This window comes from Somniosus microcephalus, chromosome 4 (assembly GCF_052327205.1).
Source record: "Somniosus microcephalus isolate GS21.2 chromosome 4, FLI_Smic_1.0, whole genome shotgun sequence".
NCBI classification, from domain to species: Eukaryota; Metazoa; Chordata; class Chondrichthyes; order Squaliformes; family Somniosidae; genus Somniosus; species Somniosus microcephalus.
The window spans coordinates 154,491,329-154,515,494 of NC_140990.1; the positions used below are offsets into that span (position 1 = coordinate 154,491,329).

General features: G+C 44.6%; 1 protein-coding gene across 7 annotated transcripts in view; it reads left to right on the plus strand.

Annotated features, from left to right (window-relative positions):
* Window positions 1-24,166, plus strand: part of pcnt (pericentrin) — a 355,160-nt gene that overhangs the window by 308,866 nt on the left and 22,128 nt on the right. For 6 of the 7 annotated variants that reach the window (XM_085985354.1, XM_085985358.1, XM_085985355.1 and 3 more), the window contains 5 exons: window positions 590-812; window positions 5,108-5,258; window positions 11,429-12,136; window positions 13,759-14,033; window positions 18,002-18,101. In XM_085985354.1, the coding sequence (XP_085841480.1) occupies window positions 590-812; window positions 5,108-5,258; window positions 11,429-12,136; window positions 13,759-14,033; window positions 18,002-18,101 (1,457 nt within the window). The other variant, XM_085985359.1, reaches the window with a different exon arrangement.

Below are 24,166 nucleotides of genomic sequence, written 5' to 3' on the forward strand. Positions count from 1 at the left end.
TTTACTAATTATTTTGCTAGTTACTTTTAACTGCAACAAGCTTTAACTAAAGTAAATTAAGGCCTCAACTTAATTTTAGTGTGGATTGCTTGCCTCATTGGCTTGTTCAGGGGTAAGCACATGGTGCTGTAACAAAGTGCAGTGAAATATTGGGCTGTAACACAATTCTAAGTTTAACAAATTCCTGGATAAGGTGTGATTGGCTTGTGGCTGCATTTTCAATGTGCAGATAGCTCCCACATAATAGGACACTGTTTCACAGCTACACTTTCCATGGGTTCAGGGTTCCAGTTTCTGGAAGTAGTGAGGACCTGGGTACTACTCCGCTTCCCATGGTTAACACCTACATTGGATGGAGGGCAGGTGACTGGACCACTGTTTCACACACTTGATAGTTTAAGAACAGGATTGGGAGAGATCTCAGAGTAGCCCAGTTGTGGTACTGTGCATGTTGTAGAGAGCGCTGCAAGAGTGAGTGCAAATGTAGTGCAAAATTAATAAATTGATTTGTTGCCATATTCTCAAAGTTGTGCACAAACTTCAGGTGGGAAAACATTTTTTAACAGTGCATTTGTTCTGTCCACTATAGTGGAGTTGCTGGAATACAAACTTCAGCAAGAACAGACCATAGCAAATGATCTACAAAATTCCCTAAGAGCAGAGCAAGAACGATCGAATGAGCTCCGCCAACACTTGCATACTGACCAAACTGCAGTGTCGGAGCTGAAGTCAGACCTGTCAGAAGTCACAGATGAACTGGAGGCTGCATTACAGACTCGACATGAACTACAGCAAAACCTCCAGAAACTCAGGTTTGTAGGCCTAGTCACTGTCCATCTATAGGAGTGAGAAATAGAATGAGGCACACTTATTTCACTTTTTTGGGCATAACAACTGTTAGTAAATGTAGGAAGTCACACAACACCAGGTTATAGTCCAACAGCTTTATTTGAAAACACAAGCTTTCGGAACGCTGCTCCTTCGTCAGGTGAAGTGAAGAGATGCATATAAGCACAGCATATATAGTCAGAGAACACTGACATGCACAAGTTCGAGCAAGACTTCTTCGCTGCACAGGACCTCCAACCAACGCTATACACCAGATACATCGACGACATTTTCTTCCTATGGGCCCACGGCGAAGAATCACTGGAAAGACTACACGATGACATCAACAAGTTCCATCCCACCATCAAACTCACCATGGACTACTCCTCAGAATCGGTTTCATTCTTGGACACACGAATCTCCATCAAAGACGGACACCTCAGCACTTCACTCTACCGCAAGCCCACGGACAACCTCACGATGCTCCACTTCTCCAGCTTCCACCCTAACCACGTTAAAGAAGCCATCCCCTATGGAGAAGCCCTGCAAATACACAGGATCTGCTCAGACGAGGAGGAACGCGATGGACACCTACAGACGCTGAAAGACGCCCTCGTAAGAACGGGATATGACGCTCGAGTCGTCGATCGACAGTTCCGACGGGCCACAGCGAAAAATCGCATAGACCTCCTCAGAAGACAAACACTGGACACAACCAACAGAGTACCCTTCGTCGTCCAGTACTTCCCCGGAGCAGTGAAACTACGCCATGTTCTCCGCAGCCTTCAACATGTCATCGACGACGACGAACACCTCGCTAAGGCTATCCCCACGCCTCCACTACTCGCCTTCAAACAGCCGCCTAACCTCAAACAGACCATCGTTCGCAGCAAATTACCCAGCTTTCAGGAGAACAGCGACCACGCCACCACACAACCCTGCCACGGCAACCTCTGCAAGACATGCCAGATCATCAACACAGATACCATCAGCACACGTGAGGACACCACCCACCAGGTACATGGTACATACTCATGTGACTCGGCCAACATTGTCTACCTCATACATTGCAGGAAAGGATGCCCCGGAGCATGGTACATCGGCGAGACCATGCAGACACTGCGACAACGGATGAACGGACACCGCACAACAATCGCCAGGCAGTAGTGTTCCCTCCCAGTCGGGGAACACTTCAGCAGTCAAGGACATTCAGCCTCCGATCTTCGGGTAAGCATTCTCCAAGACTGCCTTTGAGACACACGACAACGCAAAATCGTCGAGCAGAAACTGATAGCCAATTCCGCACTCATGAGGACAGCCTCAACCGGGATCTTGGGTTCATGTCACGCTACATGTAACCCCACCTGACGTAGAGTCATCCAGACTCGCGCCGTCGTTGGCTTGTTCTCTCTGCACAGATGCGGCCGGACCTGCTGTGATTTCCAGCAAAGTTTTTTTTTTTTCTGTTTTTCATACAAACCCCAGCATCTGCAACATTTGACCCCTTGTGACCCCACCTCATTTGATGTAATGTTTTCCTGACTGACCTGTTTGGACACCTTTGATTGCTGTGATTATCTCTCTGCCAAGGTGTGATAAAGGGCAGTTAGAAAGATTACCTGTAATCATCTGGCAGTGTTCTCTGACTATATATGCTGTGCTTATATGCATCTCTTCACTTCACCTGACGAAGGAGCAGCACGCCGAAAGCTTGTGATTTCAAATAAAGCTGTTGGACTATAACCTGGTGTTGTGACTTCCTACATTTGTCCACCCCAGTCCAACACCAGCATCTCCATATCACAACTGTTAGTAAGCTGTAGCAACATTGGGGGTAATATTCTGGCATGGATAGAGGATTGGCTATCTAACAGAAGGCAGAGAGTTGGGATAAATGGTTCGTTCTCAGACTGGCAATCAGTAACCAGTGGTGTTCCGCAGGGGTCAGTGCTGGGTCCCCAACTCTTTACAATCTATATTAACGATTTGGAGGAGGGGACCGAGTGTAACATATCAAAGTTTGCAGATGATACCAAGATGGGAGGGAAAGTAGTGAGTGAGGAGGACATAAAAAAACCTGCAAGGGGACATAGACAGGCTAAGTAAGTGGGCAGAGATTTGGCAGATGGAATACAATACTGGAAAGTGTGAGGTTATGCACTTTGGCAGGAAAAATCGTAGAGGAAGTTATCTTAATGGCAAGAAACTGGAAAGTACTGAAGTACAAAGGGATCTGGGGGTCCTGGTGCACGAAACTCAAAAGGTTAGTATGCAGGTGCAGCAAGTGATTAAGAAGGCCAATGGAATGTTGGCTTTCATTGCTAGGGGGATAGAATATAAAAATAGGGAGGTATTGCTTCAGTTGTACAAGGTATTGGTGAGACCGCACCTGGAATACTGCATACAGTTTTGGTGTCCATACTTAAGAAAGGACATACTTGCTCTCGAGTCAGTACAAAGAAGGTTCACTCGGTTAATCCCGGGGATGAGGGGATGGACATATGAGGAGAGGTTGAGTAGATTGGGACTCTACTGATTGGAGTTCAGAAGAATGAGAGGCGATCTTATTGAAACATATAAGATTGTGAAGGGGTTGGATCGGGTGGATGCGGGGAGGATGTTCCCGATGATGGGTGAAACTAGAACTAGGGGGCATAGTCTTAGAATAAGGGGCTGCTCTTTCAAAACTGAGATGAGGAGGAACTACTTCACTCAGAGGGTGGTAGGTCCATGGAATATGCTGCCCCAAAAAGCTGTAGAAGATACATCATTACATAAATTTAAAACAGAAATAGACAGTTTCCTAGAAGTAAAGGGAATTAAGGGTTATGGGGAGCGAGCAGGAATTTGGACATGAGTCTAGGTTCGGATCGGTCATGGCCCTGTGGGTAGCGGAGCGGGCCCAGGGGCCGTGTAGCCTGATCCTGCTCCTATTTCGTGTGTCTAATTCTGTTAGATTCAGGAGATGGTTCTGTGATAGTGGATTGGCAGTTAGGATCAGATCAGCCATGATCTTATTGAATGGCGGAGCAGGCTCGAGGGGCCGATTGGCCTACTCCTGCTCCTATTTCTTATGTTCTTCTTATAACATAGCAAATTGGCTGAAATGCTCCTGATGGTATCAGAAACAACTCTGTTAATTTTCTAGCAGATAATACCGATCACAAAGCTTTTGTAGCAAGCTGCATTGGTGCGTCAGCATGGATTCACTCTGCCACTCGGAGAATCCTGCTTGACGGGAAATGTGCTGTTGAAGATTTCAGGCACCCACTCTACAAAGAAGTTGGTCTTGTTCTTGTGCAATAATTCCTGACAAGCCCAGAAGTGAAGTACTTACAACTACTGCCCCCTTGTCCCAGAAGGATCTTAACCATTACAGTGTATTTGCCCCCATTGCTGATTGATTTAACAATGGGGAGAAATCACATCTGGCATTTTACAAGACAAGTGGGGCAATTCTCCCTTGATGGCTGAATGAGGGTTTTAAGTAAATGTTCCTTTTACACTTCAGTGGTATCCCCTGAGATCTGAGTGAGTGTCGCTCAGAGCAGTCACAGTGTTCCTCCCAAGGAATTGTTGCCCTCGGGCAGAAACTTCATCTTCACAGGTCATAAATAAGGTTCCCGTGCCTCTGGAAAACTGGGAATTCTATTGGTGTTACTTTGTTGTCCCTAAGTTTGAGATATTCTGGACCTACAAAACCTGAAGAGCCCCTTTGTTGCAAAGAAAAAACTCCTGACACTAGCACAGATAATTCAGGCAGTGCTCGTGACTGTTGGTTATAGACTTCCAGGACATGTACTTTGGATTCATGCATCTCTGATGATACTTGAGGTTCAAGTTCTCTCATGTGGTCTTGCATGCAGCCAGAGATGTACCATAATGGTCTTAGAACAAAAACAGAACTAACAAATTGTCATCGTAACTTAGTAAGGGATAGAGAGATCTGCTACAGTTGCTGATCTAATATCTTTTTTCTCTGCTGCTTATCCTGCTCATTTTCTTGCATGCTGTTTCAACTGCCTGCATGCTACTCATGTGCCTCCCCTGAATGTTGTTTGTATTGCCTCCTTTTTTCCTATGTATCATTTTTACTACTCGTCACACTTCTTTCATGGGCTGATTTTATCTTCCACGCACCTCCCCTCTCCCCACGCATCATTTCTGTTGTCCACCAATGCCCTTCTTGAATTTCTGTTTTTGCCGCCGACACATGGTTGTCCTGCACACATCTGCCCCTCTCCCCTTCGCCTGTGTCTGCCACTCCTTTCTGCTTTAGGGGAGAATTGAACGCTAAAGAGAATGAACTGCTAACTGCAGCGAAGGCATTTGACCAGGAACGGCAAAAAGTACAGCAGTTCCAGAACATGGTGGAGAAGGAGCAGCTCCATCACAAAGAGCACAAAGAACAAGAACGGCAGGCTCATCAGGTAAGTAGAAAGTAAAATGACAGTATAAAGTTAGATCACACCAGATCATCAAGGTAGTGGTTGCTTCACAGCTCTGTTGTGAGTCCGAGTCACACTGCTGATTAGTGCTCAAGTCCACAATCCTATGGTTCATTGTAAAAGTTTCTCAGATGTGAATAAAAAGCTCTGAAGTCCTGCCTCAGGTGCAGCTATGATACATTAGGGTCAGGAAGGGTTACCTGATGTCCAGAACACACAGGTAGAGATGGGACTGGTACCCTGTCGTACTGAGGCAGTAGGCAATATTGAATTAAGGCCTTTTGCTTTCAGGGTAAAATTTAGATCTACCGTCAGACGTCATTGACGGTGATCTTTCCTGACACTGCTTCCAGAAAGCCCAACTTCAACTCCTCCTAGTGTAGGATCTAACCTGAGCTGGGAGTGCTTGCTGCTGAAACTATGTGCAAGTTAAAAAGTGTTCCACTTTCCAGCACTAACAGCATCTTAAGCACAAAAGTGTAGGTGTTGTCTCTCCCGAAAGGTCCACCATGCTGCACTGGGAGTATTATTTGGGCCAGGTGGTTCCAGTCGATGTAAATGAAGGAACATGGTCAAGATCTTCTTTTTCAAGAAAGATACCACCTGCTGCGCACTGTCCTTTTGGAATGATGGGATATGTGTATGCCAGTGTGACATATAGCTGTTATGTCGTACTATTGTATCTTCCTTTTCCTGAGAAAAAGACAGACCATTTTTGGGAGGTGTGTATGTTTTGTATGGTAAGACTGGGAGAGTCAACAGGAGTGGTGCCAGAAGAATTTGGGGAATTGCAAATGTTACTCGGCTGTTCAGAAAAGGGAAGAGGAAATAACCAGGAAAATCAGCTTAACGGTGCTGGTGGGGAAACTTTGAGACAACAAGCCGGGACAAAATTAGTTATCACTTGGAAAAACATGGGTTAATCGATAACAGCCAGCACAGATTTATTAAAGGAAATCATGTTTGACAAACTTGATTGAATTCTTTGATGAAGTAACCGAGCGTGTTGCTGAAGGGTAGTGTGGTTGATGCTTTGTATATGGACTTTCAAAAGGCATTTGATAAAGTACCACATAATAGATTTATAGAGTCATGACGGCAAAGGAGGAGGCCATTTGGCCCATTGAGTCCGTGCCAGCTCTCTGTAGAGCAATCCAGTCAGTCCCATTCCCCCGCTCTATCCCCGTAGCCATGCAAGTTTATTTCCCTCAAGTGCCTATCCAGTCTCCCCTTGAAAACATTGAGTGTCTCCGCTTCCACCACTTCCGTCGGCAGTGAATTCCAGGTCCTCACCACTCGCTGCATAAAAAGGTTTTCCTCACATCCCTCCGCCCCCCCCCCCCCCCCCCATATCTCTTACCCAAAACCTTAAAACTGTGTCCCCTAGTCCTTGTATCATCAATTAGTGGGAACAGTCTTTCCCCGTCTAGCCTATCCAAACCCATCATAATCTTGTACACCTCTTATCAAATCACCCCTCAACCTCCTGTGCTCTAATGAAAACAAATCCAGCTTCTCCAACCTGTCCTTGTAGCCAAGATCCCTGATCCCCGGAACCATTCTGGTAAATCTCCTCTGCACCCTCTCGAGGGCCTTCACATCCTTCCTAAAGTGTGGTGACCAGAACTGGACGCAATACTCCAGTTGTGGCCTAACCAGCGCTTTATAAAGGTTCAGCATAATTTCTCTACTTTAGTACTCAATACCTCTATTTATGAAGCCCAAGATCCCATATGCTTTGTTAACCACTCTCTCAATATGTCCTGCCACCTTCAGGGACCTATGAACATTAACTCCCAGGTCCCTCTGTCCCTGTACACTCTTTAAAACTGTGTCATTAAGTGTATATTGCCTCTCCCTGTTCCTTCTGCCAAAATACATCACCTCACACTTCTCTGTATTAAATTCCATCTGCCCATTCTGCTAACCTTACTATGTCCTGTTGCAGTCGATTGGTATTATCATCACTGTTTTCCACACCCCCAAGTTTGGTGTCTTCGGCAAATTTAGAAATTCTACTCTGTATTCCAACATCCAGGCCATTTATATATATATATATCAAAAAAAGCAGTGGCCCCAGCACTGACCCTTGGGGAACACCACTGTCTACCATCCTCCAGTCTGAAAAACAGCCATTTACCACAACTCGCTGTTTTCTGCCCTCAAGCCAATTCCTTATCCAAGCTGCCACTGACCCACCTATTCCATGAGCCTCAATTTTGTTAACCAGCCTTCTATGTGGTACTTTGTCAAACGCCTTCCGAAAATCCATGTAGACAACATCCATTGCATTCCCTTCATCAATCCTCCGTTACTTCATCAAAAAATTCAATTCGATTAGTCAAACACGATCTGCCTTTTACAAATCCGTGTTGGCTCTCCTTAATTAGCTTAAACCTCTCAAGTGCCCGTTAATTTTTTCCTTGATTATTGTTTTTGAAACTTTACCCACCACTGATATTAAACTGACCAGCCTGTAGTTACTAGGATTGCCCTTACACCCTTTCTTGAACAATCGTGTCACATTTGCCACTTTCCAATCCTCAGGCACCTCCCCCGCATCTAGGGAAGATTGCAAAATTATGGCAAGCCCTTCCGCTAGCTCCTCCCCCCAATTCCCTTAGCAACCTGGGATGCAAGCCATCTGAACCAAGCGATTTATCCATTCTAAGCATACCCAGCCTTTCTAGTACATCCTGTTTCTCAATTTTCATCCCTTCCATTGCTTCTACCTTTTCCACTTCTTCTGATATTTTGTCAGCATCCACCTCCTTAGTAAACACCGATACAAAGTACTCATCGAGTATTCTAGCCTTGCCCTGCGCCTCTAAGCATATATCACCTTCTTTGCCCCTAATAGGCCTCACCCCGCCTCTTAGTACCCGCTTACTGTTTACATGCCGGTAGAAGATTTTTGGGTTCCCTTTTATGTTAACTGCCATTCTACTCTCATTCTCTCTTTGCTAATTTTATTTTCATCTTCACTTCCCCTCTCAACTTATTATATCTGGTCTGGTTCTCCCTTGAAGAATTCACCTGATATTCATCATACACCCTCTTTTTTTTGTTTCATTATCTTCTCTATTTCCCTCGTCATCCAAGGAGCCCTTGCTTTGGTTCCCTTACCCTTCCATATTGTTGGAATGTACCTAGCCTGTACTTGGAACATCTCCTTAAAGATCACCCATTGTTCCGTTACAGTTTTTCTCCTCAGTCTTTGGTTCCATTTTACCCTGGCTAGATCCTTTCACATCCCATTGAAGTTAGCCCTATCCCAGTTTAGAAGTTCCACTCTAGATTGTTCCTTGCTCCTCTCCATTGCTAATCTAAATCTTATGATACGATGATCACTCGTACCCAAGTGTTCTTCCACAGACACTTGGTCGACCTGGCCCACCTCATTCCCCAGCACCAGATCCAGCAATGCCTCCTTCCTAGTTTGGTCAAGAACATACTGGTCAAGGAAATTCTCTTGAACACATTTCAGAAATTCCTCCCCCTCCTTTCCCTTTACCCTAGCATTATCCCAATTGATATTTGGGTAATTAAAGTCCCCCAGTATCACCACTCTATAGCTCTTGCATATCTCTGCGATTTCCCTGCAGATTTGCTCCTCTACCGCGCCCTCACTATTTGGAGGCCTGTAGAATACCCCCAATAGCGTGATCATACCCTTTTTGCTCCTCAACTCCAAATGGATTCTGTCCTTGTCCCCTCAAGAACATCCTCCCTTTCCAATACTACAATGTCTTCCTTAATCAGCACTGCCACCCCACCTCCCTTTTTTTTCCTTCCCTATCTTTTCTGAACACCTTGTACCCTTGAATATTAAGTGCCCAGTCCTCACTGTTTTTAAGCCACGTTTCTGTTATTGCCACATGGCTAATTGTGCTTGTAGCTCACCAACCTTATTCACCACACTTTGTGCGTTTACGTACATGCATTCTAAACACATTTTTGAATTTTTTGTCGTCTTAGTCAGAATTAGCAGAATTGAAGCCCTTGGGATTAAAGAGGCAGTGGCAGCATGGATATGAAATTGGCTAAGGGACAGAAAGCAGAGAGTAGTAGTGAACGGTTGATTTTCAGACTGGAGCGAAGTATACAGCAGTGTCCCCCAGGGGTTGGTGTTGGGACCACTGCTCTTTTTGATGTATATTAAAGACCTGGACATGGTTAGTCAGGAGATAACTTCACAGTTTGTAGATGACACTAAACTCGGAAATGTGGTAAACAGTGAGGACGATAGTAGCAGACTTCAGACTGGTGAAATGGGCAGACACATGGCAGATGAAACTTAATGCCGAGAAGTGTTAAGTGGTGCATTTTGGTAGGAAGAATGAGGAGAGTCAATGTGAACTAAATGGTACAATTTTAAAGTGGGTGCAGGAACAGAGACACCTGGGGGTTTACGTACAGAAATCTTGAAAGCTGGCTGGACAAGTTGAGAAGGCTGTTAAAAAGACATACTGGATCCTTGGCTTTATAAATAAAGGCATAGAGTACAAAAGCAAGAAATTTATGCTAAACCTTTAAAATCACTGGTTCGGCCTCAGCTGGATTATTGTGTCCAGTTCTGGGCACCACACTTTAGGAAGGATGTCGAAGTCTTGGAGAGGGTGCAGAGGAGATTTACTAGAATGATACCAGAGATGAGGGACTTCAGTTAGGTGGAGAGACTGGAGAAACGGGTTGTTCTTCTTAGAACAGAGAAGGTTAAGGGGAGATTTAATAGAAGTGTTCAAAGTCATGAAGGGTTTTGATAGAGTAAATAGGGAGAAACTGTTTCCAGTGGCAGAAGGGTTGGTAACCAGAGGACATGGATTTAAGGTGAGCTGAGGAGAAAAAAATTTACGCAGCAAGTTATTATGATCTGGAATGCACTGCCTGAAAGGGTGGTGGAAACAGATTCAGTGGTAACTTTCAAAAGGGAATTGGATAAATATTTGAAGTCGAGAAAATTGCAGGGCTGTGGGGAAAGAGCAGGGGAGTGGGACTAATTGGATAGCTCTTTCAAAGAGCCGGCACAGGCCGATGGTCCGAATGGCCTCCTCCTATGCTGTAAGATTCTGTGAACTTCTTAATTCAAGGAATGTCACTCCTGAAACTAAGCTCCTTGGTCACCGGATCAGTCCTTGTAGAATCCGTCTCCATTATTTATTCACCGAGAACAAAAGTTACAAGAAACATCATTACAGCTGATACCACAGTAGATCAGCAGGCTTCGAGCAAGCATAAAAATAATGAATTTAACATGATGTGCCTCATTTTTTGGCTACAAATACTCAAACACCACAGTATAGAAAAAAGATAACTCCAGGAATTTAGATCAAATGCATTATGAAAGGATAATACTGGTGTGCTTTTTACTAGATTGCTAAGAAGGGAAAGTTGAAATTCTGAATTCAGTGTTGGTAGTGTATGGGGTTTCTGTAGAATCATATAATCATAGCATGGTTACAGCACAGAAGGAGGCCATTTGGCCCGTCGAGCCCATGCCGCCTCTCTGCAAGAGCACTTCAGCTGGTCCCACTCCCCCGCCCTTTCCCCGTAGTCCTGCAATTTTTTTTCCTTCAGCTACTTATCCAATTCCCTTTGGAAAGCCACGATTGAATCTGCCTCCACCATCCTTTCAGGCAGTGCATTCCAGATCCTAACCACTCGCTGCGTAAAAAAGTTTTTCCTCATGTCGCCTTTGGTTCTTTTGCCATTCGCCTTAAATCTGTGTCCTCTGGTTCTTGACCCTTCTGCCAATGGGAGCAGTTTCTCTCTGTCTAGACTCCACATGATTTTGAACACCTCTATCAAATCTCTTCTCAATCTTCTCTGCTCTAAGAACAGCCCCAGCTTCTCCAGTCTATCCACGTAACTGAAGTTCCTCATCCCTGGACTAATTCTTGTAAATCTTTTCTGAACCCTCTGTAAGGCCTTCACATTGTTCCTAAAGTGCGGTGCCCAGAATTGGACACACTACTCCAGTTGAGGCTGAACCAGTGTTTTATAAAGGTTCATCATAACTTCCTTTTGTACTCTCTGCCTGTGTTTGTGATGGGATAACTTTGTTTTGCAAGATTTGAAGAAACTTCGTATTCTTGTGGCTATTAATATGGAAAATGATGGCAAAAAAGTACGCTGTCTCTTTTTTATTCCAGAAACTGCAGAAGGCTCTGGAAGACAAACGTGTGCACAACCATCAGTTGTCTGTCGCCTTGGAGGAAGAGCGGGTGGCAAACAGCAACAGTCACAAAGAAATTGAAGCCAAGTTATTGAACAGCGAATCATTGCTGTCGCGGGAGCGCAGGAAGCTGGCAGAGACTCAGGACCTACTGAAAATGGAGAGAAGCCACTTATCAGAGTTGAGCGATTCCTTGGATCGTGAGCGTACTCGGTCAGAACAGCTATACCAGCATGTGAATTCCCGGCGTGATGAAACTGCTACTCAGGAACGTGCCTTTATAAAGGAGTTGCAGAGTCAGCTTGAGGACGAAAGGAAGAGGACTGTTGAGCTAGCTACTATGATTGAGAAAACACAACAGCAAGCTATTGCAGCGAAGCGAAACCTCGAAGATGAAATCCAACTGGCCCGGCAGGAAAATCAGAAAGAACGGGAAGTCGGCTCCAAACTGAGGTCTATGCTCGAGTCCATTCAGGCCCAGGTACAGGAACTCAACCGCTTGCTGGAGTCTGAAAGGCAGCATAGCCTTCGGATGCAGACTGAGCGAGAGAGGCTTCAAGCTAACATTCTAGCAGCCAAAGAGAAGGAGCGAAATAAGGATGATCTGAGGGATCGAGAGAGGAGGCAGGAGAGACGAGAGTTAGCTGACCATGAACAAGAATATGAGATGGTGAAAGACAGAATGGTGAGCAACGAATCAGTCAACCACTGGAGTAAAGTTCATTATATTGAAATTCAAAATGAAACTACTAAAATTAAAAAAGTAAATATTTTCAGTAATTAAAAAAAAAAAAAAAAAATGTTTTACAACAACTTGCATTTATGTAACACCTTTAACTTAGTAAACTGTCCCAACGCACTTCACAGGAGCGTTATCAAACAAAATTTGACACCAAGCCACGTGAGATATTAGGGCAGATGGTAGGTTTTAAGGAGTGTCTTAAAGGAGGCGGAGAGGTTTAAGGAGGGAATTCCAGAGCTTAGGGCCTAGGCAGCTGAAGGCACGGCTGCCAATGGTGGAGCGATTAAAATTGGGATTGCGCAAGAGGCCAGAATTGGAGGAGCACAGAGATCTCGGAGTGTTGTGGGGCTGGAGGAGGTTACAGAGATAGGGAGGGGTGTGGCCATGGAGGGATTTGAGAACAAAGATGAAGATTTTTAAATCGAGACAGCAGAATTTTGGATGAGCTGAAGCTAAGGTGGAAGGCCAGGAGAGCATTGGAATATTCAAGACTCGAGTTAACAAAGGCATGGATAAGGGTTTCAGTAGCAGATAGGCTGAGGAAATGATGGAGACGGATGATTTTATGGAGGTGGAAGTAGGTGGTCTTGGTGCTGGAGAGGATATCGGGTGTGAAGCTCAGCATCAGGGCCAAGGTTACAGACGGAGTGGTTCGGCCTCAGAAGTAGCCAGGGAGAGGGATGGAGTTAGAATGTTATCTTAGACAACGCATTCTCCATTCCAGCATAGCCAGGCACATACTATATGTAATCTTCCCTATTCATTGGTCATTTCTGCTGGTTGATGAGAAAGACTATGGCTGGTGCCATAAAGCTGAACAGAAGTGTACAGCGGTTGAGAATATCGGCTACTTAAGCAGTGTGATTTTTGTGAGAATTGTTTTTTGTATTCACCAAAGTGAGGAATATTAGCGCTTGGGATTGGAGCTCTTCCCATTTCAGACATTCCATCGGCAGCATCGAACATTCCCAGGTGTGATATAGCACAGCTACATGCAGAGTAAAGCTCTCTTCTCGGCCGCAACAACATGCCTCAGCTCCAAGCTCAGAAGAGCAATCCTGCTGCATCAGTGTGATGCTTTTTCCATTCCCCACATGCTCTGGCACCCCTGAATTATGTTGCAAATTAGGGTCAGTCTTGTGCTGTAGTCCCATGTCTATTAGGAACTGGATTGAGACTTCCCAACGTCTTTAATGTGGCCATCCGTCTGGGATTTGAACCCAGAGCCCAAAGGTGAGCAGCCATTAACTAATTCACTTTGTAAATACTCAGCAACAACAAATGTAATCTTAATGCTAAGCCCTTTAATTCTTCCTTAGCCTATCCTGGTACACCAGCTAGCAACATCAGAGAGTCTCTGAGCATCTGTAGTGGGCAGAGAATTCAGGACTCTCTCAATGTAGATAATGGGGAATGTCTGTAAATGAAAAGTGAGGCTAAAAGAGCACTTCTAAATTTATAAACCATGTTTCATGATTAATGTGTTCTAATTAGCTAAGCACCATGGCTGTAGCTGCTGTTGCACTTTTTTCACTTTGTCTTTTAATTACCCGACTCCTAAACAGCATGAGCTGGAGTTACAACACCAGCGAGATCAACAGCGGATACGCGAACTGCAACAGATGCTTGCAGACTTGGAGGAGCAGGAGCGCAAACTTGTGTCCCGCAAGCGGCAGCGAGGAGAGCCCGAAAGTATCCCGGTGAAATGCAGTCAGAGTGCCGCCACCCGCAGTATAGAAGGCAATGCACTAAACGTCCAGCAGCGCCTGGAGAGCACACGGCAGCAATTCCTACAGTTGACCGTTCGGCTTAAAGAGTTGCTTCATGGAACTGAACACAGGTATGTGTTTGCACATGGAGGAGGGAGTGTCTATGTGAGAAGCACATTTTGGGTAGATTTTAACCCACAGTAAACTTTGCTTTTTATATAAGTTTATCACAGTGTAAATACTGCAAGTTGGATATCTCCTTCTGGTCCAGTTTTTGAACTTTCCCCTGGTTTGGATCCATTTTGCCAATCCTGAATGTGCTACTGAGGGAGAACAGTGCTTTTATATTAAAGAAACAGTCACTGCATTGAATTAGAAGAGGTCAGATACAGTGAACAGCTCTGTGCTAGGCTATGCATAAACCTCTGCCCCATACCAGCCAGTCTGTGCACTCTAGCAGTTTCAACAGTCATCGAAATATTCTACGCTCAGCAGTGCAGAACTGAAAGAACTTGAGTTAATGCACCAAATAAGTGTAATTTATTGTGTGGAAATTTTATAAAACACAAGTTAGAATGAAAAAAAAAGCCATTGAGTCAAATGTGTTCACTGCACCAGTTCAGCCATGCTTCAATAGCAATCTATTCTGTTAAATTTTAAGTGTGAAGTGATTAGTTAACAGTTTCCTTAGCAGAGAATCATTACAGCTGACCTGCTCTTTGCTAGACCAATCCAAAACGAATCCCATTTCCCTGCTCTTTTTTCCCCCCCCCCCCCCCCCATACCTGTATTTTCCTTTAGTTCAAATATTTATCCAATTTCCCCTTAAAAAAGGCAGTGGTCTCTACATCAATCACTCCGTGTGGCAAAGTATTCCATTCTCCAACAACTTGCTGCATAAATACATTTCTCTTAACCTCTCTCGTCACACTCTCAGTGGCGGTTTTAAATTGTCACTGATTCCCAACCAGAAAAAATAGTTTTTTCCCCATTCATTCTATTCAAACACTTCACAATTTTAAAAAACTCTATTAAATGTCCTCTTTATTTCCACAGCAACAGTGAAGTCTGTCGTAATATCTCAAGTCTCATATCATAACTATGGTTTCCTATCCCTGGCATCATCCTAATAGTTCTGCTGTATACTCTGCATGGCTTTAATGTCTTTTCTATAATCCAGTACCCAAAACTGTACACAGTGCACTAAATGTGGCTTTGTATGTATTTCTCTTTTTTTTTCTTGTACTACTTGTTCCAATTTATAAAACCCAAAGTGGTGTTGCCCTTTTTGTTCTGTGGCTTTCTCTACCTGCACTTACACTTTCAGGGAATTATGTATTTGAAGCCCTAGATCTATGTTTATCCACATTTTTCATTTTTTTCCATCGTCTGTATACTCCCATTTCTTGTTTTTCCTTCCAAATGACTCATTTAATTGTATCTTTCACCTGGCTTCCCATTCTGCTAATTTGTCTTTTTACTGGATATTTGTGTCTTTGGTTCTTTTCTCTTGGAAAGAGAAGGCTGAGAGAGGTGTATAAAATTATGAAGGGTTCACTAGGGAAGATGTTGAGATGACGTTCCACTTGTGGGGGAGACCAAAACTAGGGGCTATAAATATAAGATAATCCAATAAGAAATTTAGGAGAAACTTATTTGCTCAGAGAGTAGTGAGAATATGGAACTTGCTCCCACATGGAGTAGTTGAGGCGAATACCATAGATGCATTTAAGGGGATGCTAGATACATGAGTGAGAAAGGAATAGAAGGATATGGCGATAGGGTGAGATGAAGTAAGGCTCGTGTGGAGCAATGAACCTGTTGGGCCAAATGGCCTGTTCGTGTGCTGCAAATTCTATGCAATTCTTGTTCAATCTTTTCAAAGATATACTAAGAAAAAAATTGGTACAAGGAGGCCAGATCTGAATCCTTAAGCTGCATTACACAGCAAGTGATACATAGCAACAATTATGATCAGTTTCACGTAATCTAATCAGTACATATTTGCATAATACTAAAATGAATATGCTATGCTTTCCTACATCAGTGTGTTGTCTTGCTTGACTTAAACAAAATAACTCAATAACCATTCTGCATTCTTCTTCTGAGCCTGGTAAACGGTTGCCCTCTCAGCTTCTGCTTAAAAATCTTTACTGACTTTGTAGCCTCTGCTAGACCTGATTGACTGGCTTGTGTCTCTGTCTCTGTTTTTATCACTTTCTGTTCACAGCCAGCAAGGAAGGTATACCACACCACCCTACTCGAGTGCCCGGGACCAGAGACTGCTGAACACAATGGATGTAACGTGTTTACTGATTAGTGAGACAGGCTAATAAATTGCTTATTACTTACAGTCCTTGGGGAAACAACGTCCAACCTTAGCTCATTAATATTTTAGCCTTTTATTCTAATGCTTTTATTAAACTTGTGTCAACACTTCCCAACATTTAAAAGTAACACTTTTCCCAAATCCTTTCTGTGGAAAATGGTCAAAAAAATCCTAAAACATTACTGACTTCCTAGAGCTTTATACTTTTTGCCAAATTCAATACTTTGGTTTTGTCAATATAATTCAAAATTGTGTTTTCTATGCCTGTGTCCAAATCATCTATATGCACAAAGAATGAAGTTGAACCCAGTACTGACCCGTGGGATATACAGCTTACAATCCTCCTCCAATCACAGTAGTATTAATTTATCCTAACTCGTTTCCTCTCAGTCAACCAACTTTCTATCTACATTGCTGCATTTCTTCTCATACCGTACATAATTTTTCTAACAAGCCTTTTGTGAGACACTTTATTGAATGCCTTCTGAACATCCACATTTATTGCATTCCCTTTATCTATCCAAATTAGTCAAACACAACTTGTCTTTAACACATCTATGCTGGCTGTCCTTAGATCACCAAAGGAATTCTAAATGCTCATCATATTGCTCAGGATCACCCTCCTCTGAGCCACTGTTCTTGTCCATCACTATGTATGCATTGGACAGTTCCAGTAACTCGGAGGTTCCCTGCACCTTTTGAGTCCTGACTCCCACTATGGATGGTCAACAACTTCTTTCTTTCTACACTATCTCTGTGTCCTGAACTGTCTCGCACTGCCTCTTGCGTGATCACATCCTGGAGAGTACAATCCAGAAACATCTTGTATTCTCTGATGCTGTAATTGTTCTTGGAAGCCTGTAATCCTCTGCTTCAGAGACTCCATTTTCCCACGTTTAGCTCAAATGTGATGCCCCGAGATGCACTGAAGATCCATGATGGCCCACATACTGCACTCGAGTCACATCACCAGGGTTCCCTGCACTGCCGTCCCTCTGTGTCTGCCCAAGTTAAAAATGTAGATAGTCTGAGCTTGAACTCTCTTTCGCACCGAACTCTTGCAGGAATCAAACTCCACTTACCCACTTCACGCAAGTATTAATTACCACAAAGAAAGCTCCTGTCCAACTGCGCCTCAATGCTGAACCCCTGTTGAGGCTAAAATGCCACACATTTTTCACTCCACTGGTCTCTCTCGGCTCTGTAGTGCTGAACTACATTTATCCCTGAACAAAAGGCACTAAAACTGATGGTGATCATTCATCTGATTACTGTTTGGAGGACTTTCCTGTATGCAAATTAGCTGTTACATTTGCCTACATAACAATAGTGACTGCAGTTCAAAAAGTAATTCATTGGCTTGCAAGCAGTTTGCAAAGGTCTATGCATGTCAGGGGCCATACAGAAATGCAATTCTTTCTTCCTTGGGAAGGCATCACTTCCTTTCTTTTTTTTCCTTGCCCTTCTCCATTACTTCCTTTGTACCCTATTCTTACCCTTAATTCCCTCCTTTCCCCTTTCTTTCCTTCCCTCGCTACTTCCATCATCTCCTCTGGTTGAACTGAACTATAGATAACTTTCCAAATTAAAGGAAGATTTTAGAGATGATCTTTGTAGGAGGGGAGCAATAGAGCAGCAATTTAGAGTGCAATAAATTGGAAAAAGTAATATGCAGCTCACTTTTTTGAGTAAGTAAAATGTGCAGTGCCTGTTTATTTGAAGGCACATATGATGAAATAATGTTTGATAACTCCTTTCCTCTTTTCCTAGGGGACAGGAAGGTCATATAAAGACTGAAGATATAAGAGACCTGTTACAGACCCTGATAGAATCAAACTGTGAATCACAGCATTTCCTTTCCAGCACACAGGTAAGTAAAGGCATCCAAAATTATGCGTGACTAAGTCAAAATGGGTGGATGTGAGATGTCTCAAAAGATGTCTCTGATTTCTTCCTTATTTATTTATCAGTGCACACCAGAATTGGACCATTATCTAATGGGGCAAATCACTAGCGATGTGTTCACTTTAAAAGTTTCATGTCACAGTATGTCTCCAATTGAAACAAAACCAATTTACCCTAACTCTTTGTTCCCTGTCTATGCTGCTACATTTTCCTATACCATATGCCTGAATTTTTCTACCAAAACCTTTTTGTAAGACACTTTAAGGGAGAAATTCAGTATCGCCCCGTTTGGGGCGCAATTATCGGCTGGGCGCAAAGTTTAGCGTCTGGTGCTAATTATCGCCTCCGACTGCAAACTTGGTTTCTATCGCCCCTGGAGGTGATTGGAACGCTAAATCAGGCGCTACACACCTCTCTTAAGGTGCTAACGCCGAGGAGCGAGGCACTACCTCAGAGCGCTGGTGAAGCTCATGTGCTGTCAGTCAGCAATGGAACACAGACACACTGGCGCCGGCCAGTTCTTGAAGGGGAGGGTCGATCTTGCTCTCCATCCACACCCTGCTCATTGCAGTCTTGAATCTCGGCCTGGAGAGACCTGTACATCAAATCTGCTGGAAAAACAATGGAGAGGCCCAGGGAAAGAGCTCAGAGTGCAGCCCCCACAGTCTCTCCTAAATCGATACAAGGAAGGTCAAATCAAAATGAACCTGCAAAGTGCTGCTCAGTACCCAAAAACTCCTTCCCACAGCGTTGAATCTCTCCAGAAGAGTCTCTCTCGCTCTCGCTCTCTCTCTCAGAATGCGTGGTGCAAAAATGCCCCCCGACAAAAAAAGGCAGGAAGCGGCCACCTTTAAATAGCGCTCCCCCAGTCCCTTCACGACTGCAAAACATTCCCCTCTACCTGTCACTGCTAGTAGCAGGCGGAAAGGCAGGGGGTGCCACTCAATATCCGGTCCAGGGCGTTGCACGCTCGATTGACGTCACGATCTGCGGGCGCAGGAGATCGTGGCGGTAGTGTTTAGCGCCGCCGCAAAATGTCTGGTCAATTTCGCAAGCGGCCTGGGCGCTAGTTGCTTTGTGCCCCATTACCGCCCTCTTAGGGCGCTAACGAGAGGCGGAAAGCAAATTAATTTTTCCCCCTTTATGAAATGCCTTCTGAAAGTCCATCTACTACATTCTCTTTATCCAGTCGGCACTTTTATAAAAAAAAAAAAAAACTATTCTTAAAATCAAGCCACATCTTCATGGCTTTCCTTGGTTAACCCATACGTTTCTAAATGCTGTCCAATTTTATCTGGAATTATGGATCCGAAGAGGCAATGGAGAGGGTTGATGACGGTTGTGCAGTTGATGTGTATATGAACTTTCAAAAGGGGTTTGATAAAACTATCACATAATAGACAAAATTGAAGCCCATAGGATTAAAGAGGCAGTGGCAGCATAGATACGAAATTGGCTAAGAAATTAGAGAGTAGTGATGTAGGGTTGTTTTTTCCGACTGGAGGGAAGTATACAGTGGTATCCCCCAGGGGTCAGTATTAGGACCACTGCTCTTTGTGATACATATTAATGACTTGGACTTGGGTATAAAGGGCATAATTTCAAAGTTTGCAGATGACACGAAACTCTAAAATGTAGTAAACAATGAGGAGGATAGTAGCAGACTTCAGGAAGACATAGACAGACTGGTGAAATGGGCAGACACATGGCAGATGACACTTAATACAGGGAAGTGTGAAGTGATACATTTTGGAGGAAGAATGAGGTGAGACATTAAAAACTAAATGGTACAATTTTAAAGGGGGTAAAGGAACAGAGAAACCTGGGGGTGTATGTGCACAAATCCTTGAAGGTAGCAGAACAAGCTGACAAGGCCGTTAAAAAGACATACTGGATCCTTGGCTTTATAAATAGAGGTATAGAGTACAAAAGAAAGTAAGTTATGCTAAACCTTTATACAGGAAACTTTTTTTTATCCGGGACCGACGTGGTGCCGGTTCATCAAAAATTCCAGATAACCGAAAGCTATAGTAAAAGATACGGAGAGCTGACAGCTCCGTATAAAGCAACAAACCAGTGCAGAACAATGGCCACAAGTTCCAAGCGTCTCTGTAACTTAGCAACAGCTGCAGCCACACCCTTGCACAGCAACAGATCGAGGAAGGCAAGTAGAATATGAAGTAAAACTTACCTGAACCTACTCCTGAATTTTGCCGGTTAACCGAGATTTCCGGTTATTTAGGTGCCGGTAAATCGAAAGTTTCCTGTAAATCAATGGTTAGAGCTCAACTGGGGTATGGTGTTCAATTCTGGGCACAACACTTTAGGAAGGATGTCAAGGCCTTGGAGAGGTGCAGAGGAGATTTACTGGAATGGTACCAACAGTAATGTGAAGAGATTAGAGAAACTGGGATTGTTGTTCTTAGAGCAGAGAAAGTTAAGGGGAGATTTAATAGAGGTGTTCAAAATTGAGAGGTTTTGATTGAGTAAATAGGAAGAAATTGTTTCCACTGGCAGGCAGGTTGGTAACCAGAGGACACGGATTTAAGGTAAATGGCAAAAGATCCAGAGGCGAGATGAGAATTTCTTTTACGCAACGTGTTATGATGATCTGGTTTGTGCTGGCTGAAAGAGTGGTGGAAGTAGATTCAATAGTAACTTTCAAAAGGGAATTGGATAAATACTTGAAGGGGAAAAAATGCAGGGCTGTGGGGAAAGCACGGCAGTGTGGGATTAATTTGACAGCTCTTTCAAAGAGCCAGCACAGGCACGATGGGCCGAATGACGACCTCCTGTGCTGTATGATTCTGTGAACAGTGGGGCATGTTCAAAGAAATATTTGGTAGAATACAAAACCTGTACATACCCCTGAAGGGCAAGAGCTCTGCTTGTGAAATTAATCAACTTTGGTCAACAAAAGAAGTGAGAGACAGTATCAAACTAAAGGAAAGGGCTTATTACAAATGCGAAGAACAGTAGAGATCCCGGGGACTGGGACCGTTATAAAGAACAGCAAAGGGATACAAAGTTAGTAGTTAGCTGCAAAAAGGGAATGCGAGGACAGCACTAAAGGTTTTTACAAGTATATTAAGAGAAAAACGGTGACTAAGAGTAATGTGGGCCCCTTAAAGACAGACAACAACAACTTGTATTTATATAGCGCCTTTAACGTAGTAAAATGTCCCAAGGCGCTGCACAGGAGTATTTTAAGACAAAATATTTGACACCGATCCACATAAGGATAAATTAGGGCAGGTGACCAAAAGCTTGGTCAAAGAGTTAAGTTTTAAGGAGCGTCTTAAAGGAGGAAAGAGAGGTAGCGAGGCGGAGAGGTTTAGGCAGGGAATTCCAGAGCTTAGGGCCTTCTCTTCTTGGACAGTCCCTCAGAACCGAGGATGACTTGCTTCCACATTAAAAATGAGTTCTCTGGTGACTGATGAGTCCAATGCGGGACCTTCAGTCTCTGTCACAAGTGGGGCAGACGGTGGTTGAAGGGGCGGGTGGGTGGGGTGCTTGGGTTGACGTGCGCTGTTTGCGCTTGGCTTCCGCTTGCTCCTGGCAAAGAGACTCGGTGTTCGGCGCCTTCCCGGATGCTTCTCCTCCACTTTGTGCGGTCTTGGGCCAGGGATTCCCAGGTGTCAGTTGCACTTTTCCAAGGAGGCTTTGAGGGTGTCCTTGAAGCGTTTCCTCTGCCCACCTGGGGCTCTCCTGCCGTGTCGGAGCTCTGAGTAGAGCACTTGTTTTGGGAGTCTTGTATCAGGCATGCGGACGATGTGACCCGTCACACAAGTGTGGTCAAAGCTTCGATGCTGGGGATGTTGGCCTGAGCGAGAACACTGACGTCGGTGCGCCTATCCTGCCAATTAATTTGTAGGATCTTGTGGAGGCAGCGTTGGTGGTACCTCTCCAGTGCTTTGAGGTGCCTGCTGTACATGGTCCATGTCTCTGAGGCATACAGCAGGGCGGATAAGTATCACTGCTGCTCTGTAGACCATGAGCTTGGTGCCGGGTTTGAGGTCCTGGTCTTGAAACACACTCTTCCTCAGGCAACCGAAGGCTGCACTGGCACACTGAAGGCAGTGTTGGACTTCGTCATCGACCTCTGCCCTTTTTGACAGTAGGCTCCCGAGGTATGGAAAGTGACATGAATCTTGTCATTCATGTGGAAATTACCTATAAATTGATACTGGGCGGCCTGCTGGTGGCGCTGTCCAGGGAGAGTATAAATACTCGGGCATGGGCCCAGCTTGCTCAGGACATTCTTTAACAGGGACTAGTGAAGGACACAACTAGATCTCCATGTTGAAAGACAGTTGATTAAAGCCTTGTTTAATACTCCGACCAAGTGCCTAGTAGTTTTCTTACATCAATTTAATCAACTGCAACCCGCTCCACGCTCTGCGTGATTTGGGAACAGACAGCTACGATTCAAACTGTAGAAGGGAACTCGGATGTAGTAATCAATCCATCATGGAGAAACTACTCAGACCCGCCCGTCTCAACCTGGACCCGAATTCACTTACAGCTGCTAAGGTATGGAAACACTGGTATCGTTCCTTCAGCAACTTTCTCGAGGAGTGTGGTGAGAATGTTCCTAATAAGTTACGAATGCTTGCTAATTATGTATCCCCTCATGTGTTTGATTATATCGAAGACTGTGTAGACTATGACTCCGCTATCCAAACACTACAGCAACTATATGTTAAGGCCCCAAACTAAATTTTTGCTCGGCACCTACTGGCCACAACTCGACAACAACCCGGGGTATCACTTGACGAATTCCTTCAAGAGCTTCGCAGGCTCAGCAAAGATTGTAACCTCAAAGCTGTCTCAGCTGAGCAGTGCCGGGAGGAATTAATTCGTGACTCTTTTATTAACGGAGTTGCTTCTTCCCTCATACGCCAGCGTCTGTTGGAAAATAAAATCCTCGGGTTACAAGCTGCCTATAACCAGGCATATTCTCTGGACGCAGCTCAAAAAAATTCAGATGCCTATTTTTTTACCATATGCACGTACTGCTGCTACTACTTTGTGACTCCGCTGGTAAGCCTCAGGCGGAAGCCCTCACTGATGACGCCGATACCCTGCGCTCCTCTGAGGATGACGCCCTACCCGGGACGTCAAAGGATCTGCCAGCTATTCCGCCGGATCAACCCGGGGAACAGAGTGCTCCCCGCGGGATGGCCACCCGAAGCCAGGACGGTCACCGACTACTGAGCAGGGTGAAGCCAGCTCTGCGCCGGTGGGGGCCCGCACCCGGAGCCACGATCACCCCAGTCCCCCTCGGGTCGATCAAGGCGACACGGACTCTGCCGGTAAGAACCAAGTGACCCCGGGACCAAACCACGGTCCGAGGAAACGTGCCTTCCGGCCTCCAACGGAGATCCAAACGACTCCGTCTATTCTTAGTCCGATTAATTCGGTAGAAGGAAGCCGCCGGACTTCCAATCTTTCAGGCGGGAAGAATGACATGAATCTTGTCATTCATGTGGAAATGACCTATGAAATGATACTGGGCGGCCTGCTGGTGGTGCTGTCCAGGGAGAGTATAAATACTCGGGCATGGGCCCAGCTTGCTCAGGGCATTCTTTAACAGGAACTAGTGAAGGACACAACTAGATCTCCATGTTGAAAAACAGTTGATTAAAGCCTTGTTTAATACTCAGACCAAGTGCCTAGTAGTTTTCTTATGTCAGAAAGTGGTCCACGTTGTCCAAGGCCTTGTCGTGGATTTTGATAATCGGAGGCCATACTGTGTGGTGGGGGCAGGTTAGTAGAGGACCTTTGTCTTACGGATGTTTTGTGTAAGGCCCATGCTTTCGTACGCTTCGGCGAAGGTGTTGACGATGGTTTGGAATTCGACCTCCGAGTGAGCGCAGACGGAAGCATCGTCTGCATACTGTAATTCGACGACAGAGGATGGGTCGACCTTGTATCTGGACTGGAGGTGACGGAAGTTGAACAGTTTCCCGTTTGTTCTGTAAATGAGCTCCACTCCAGTGGGGAGCTTACTGAGGGTGAGATGGAGCA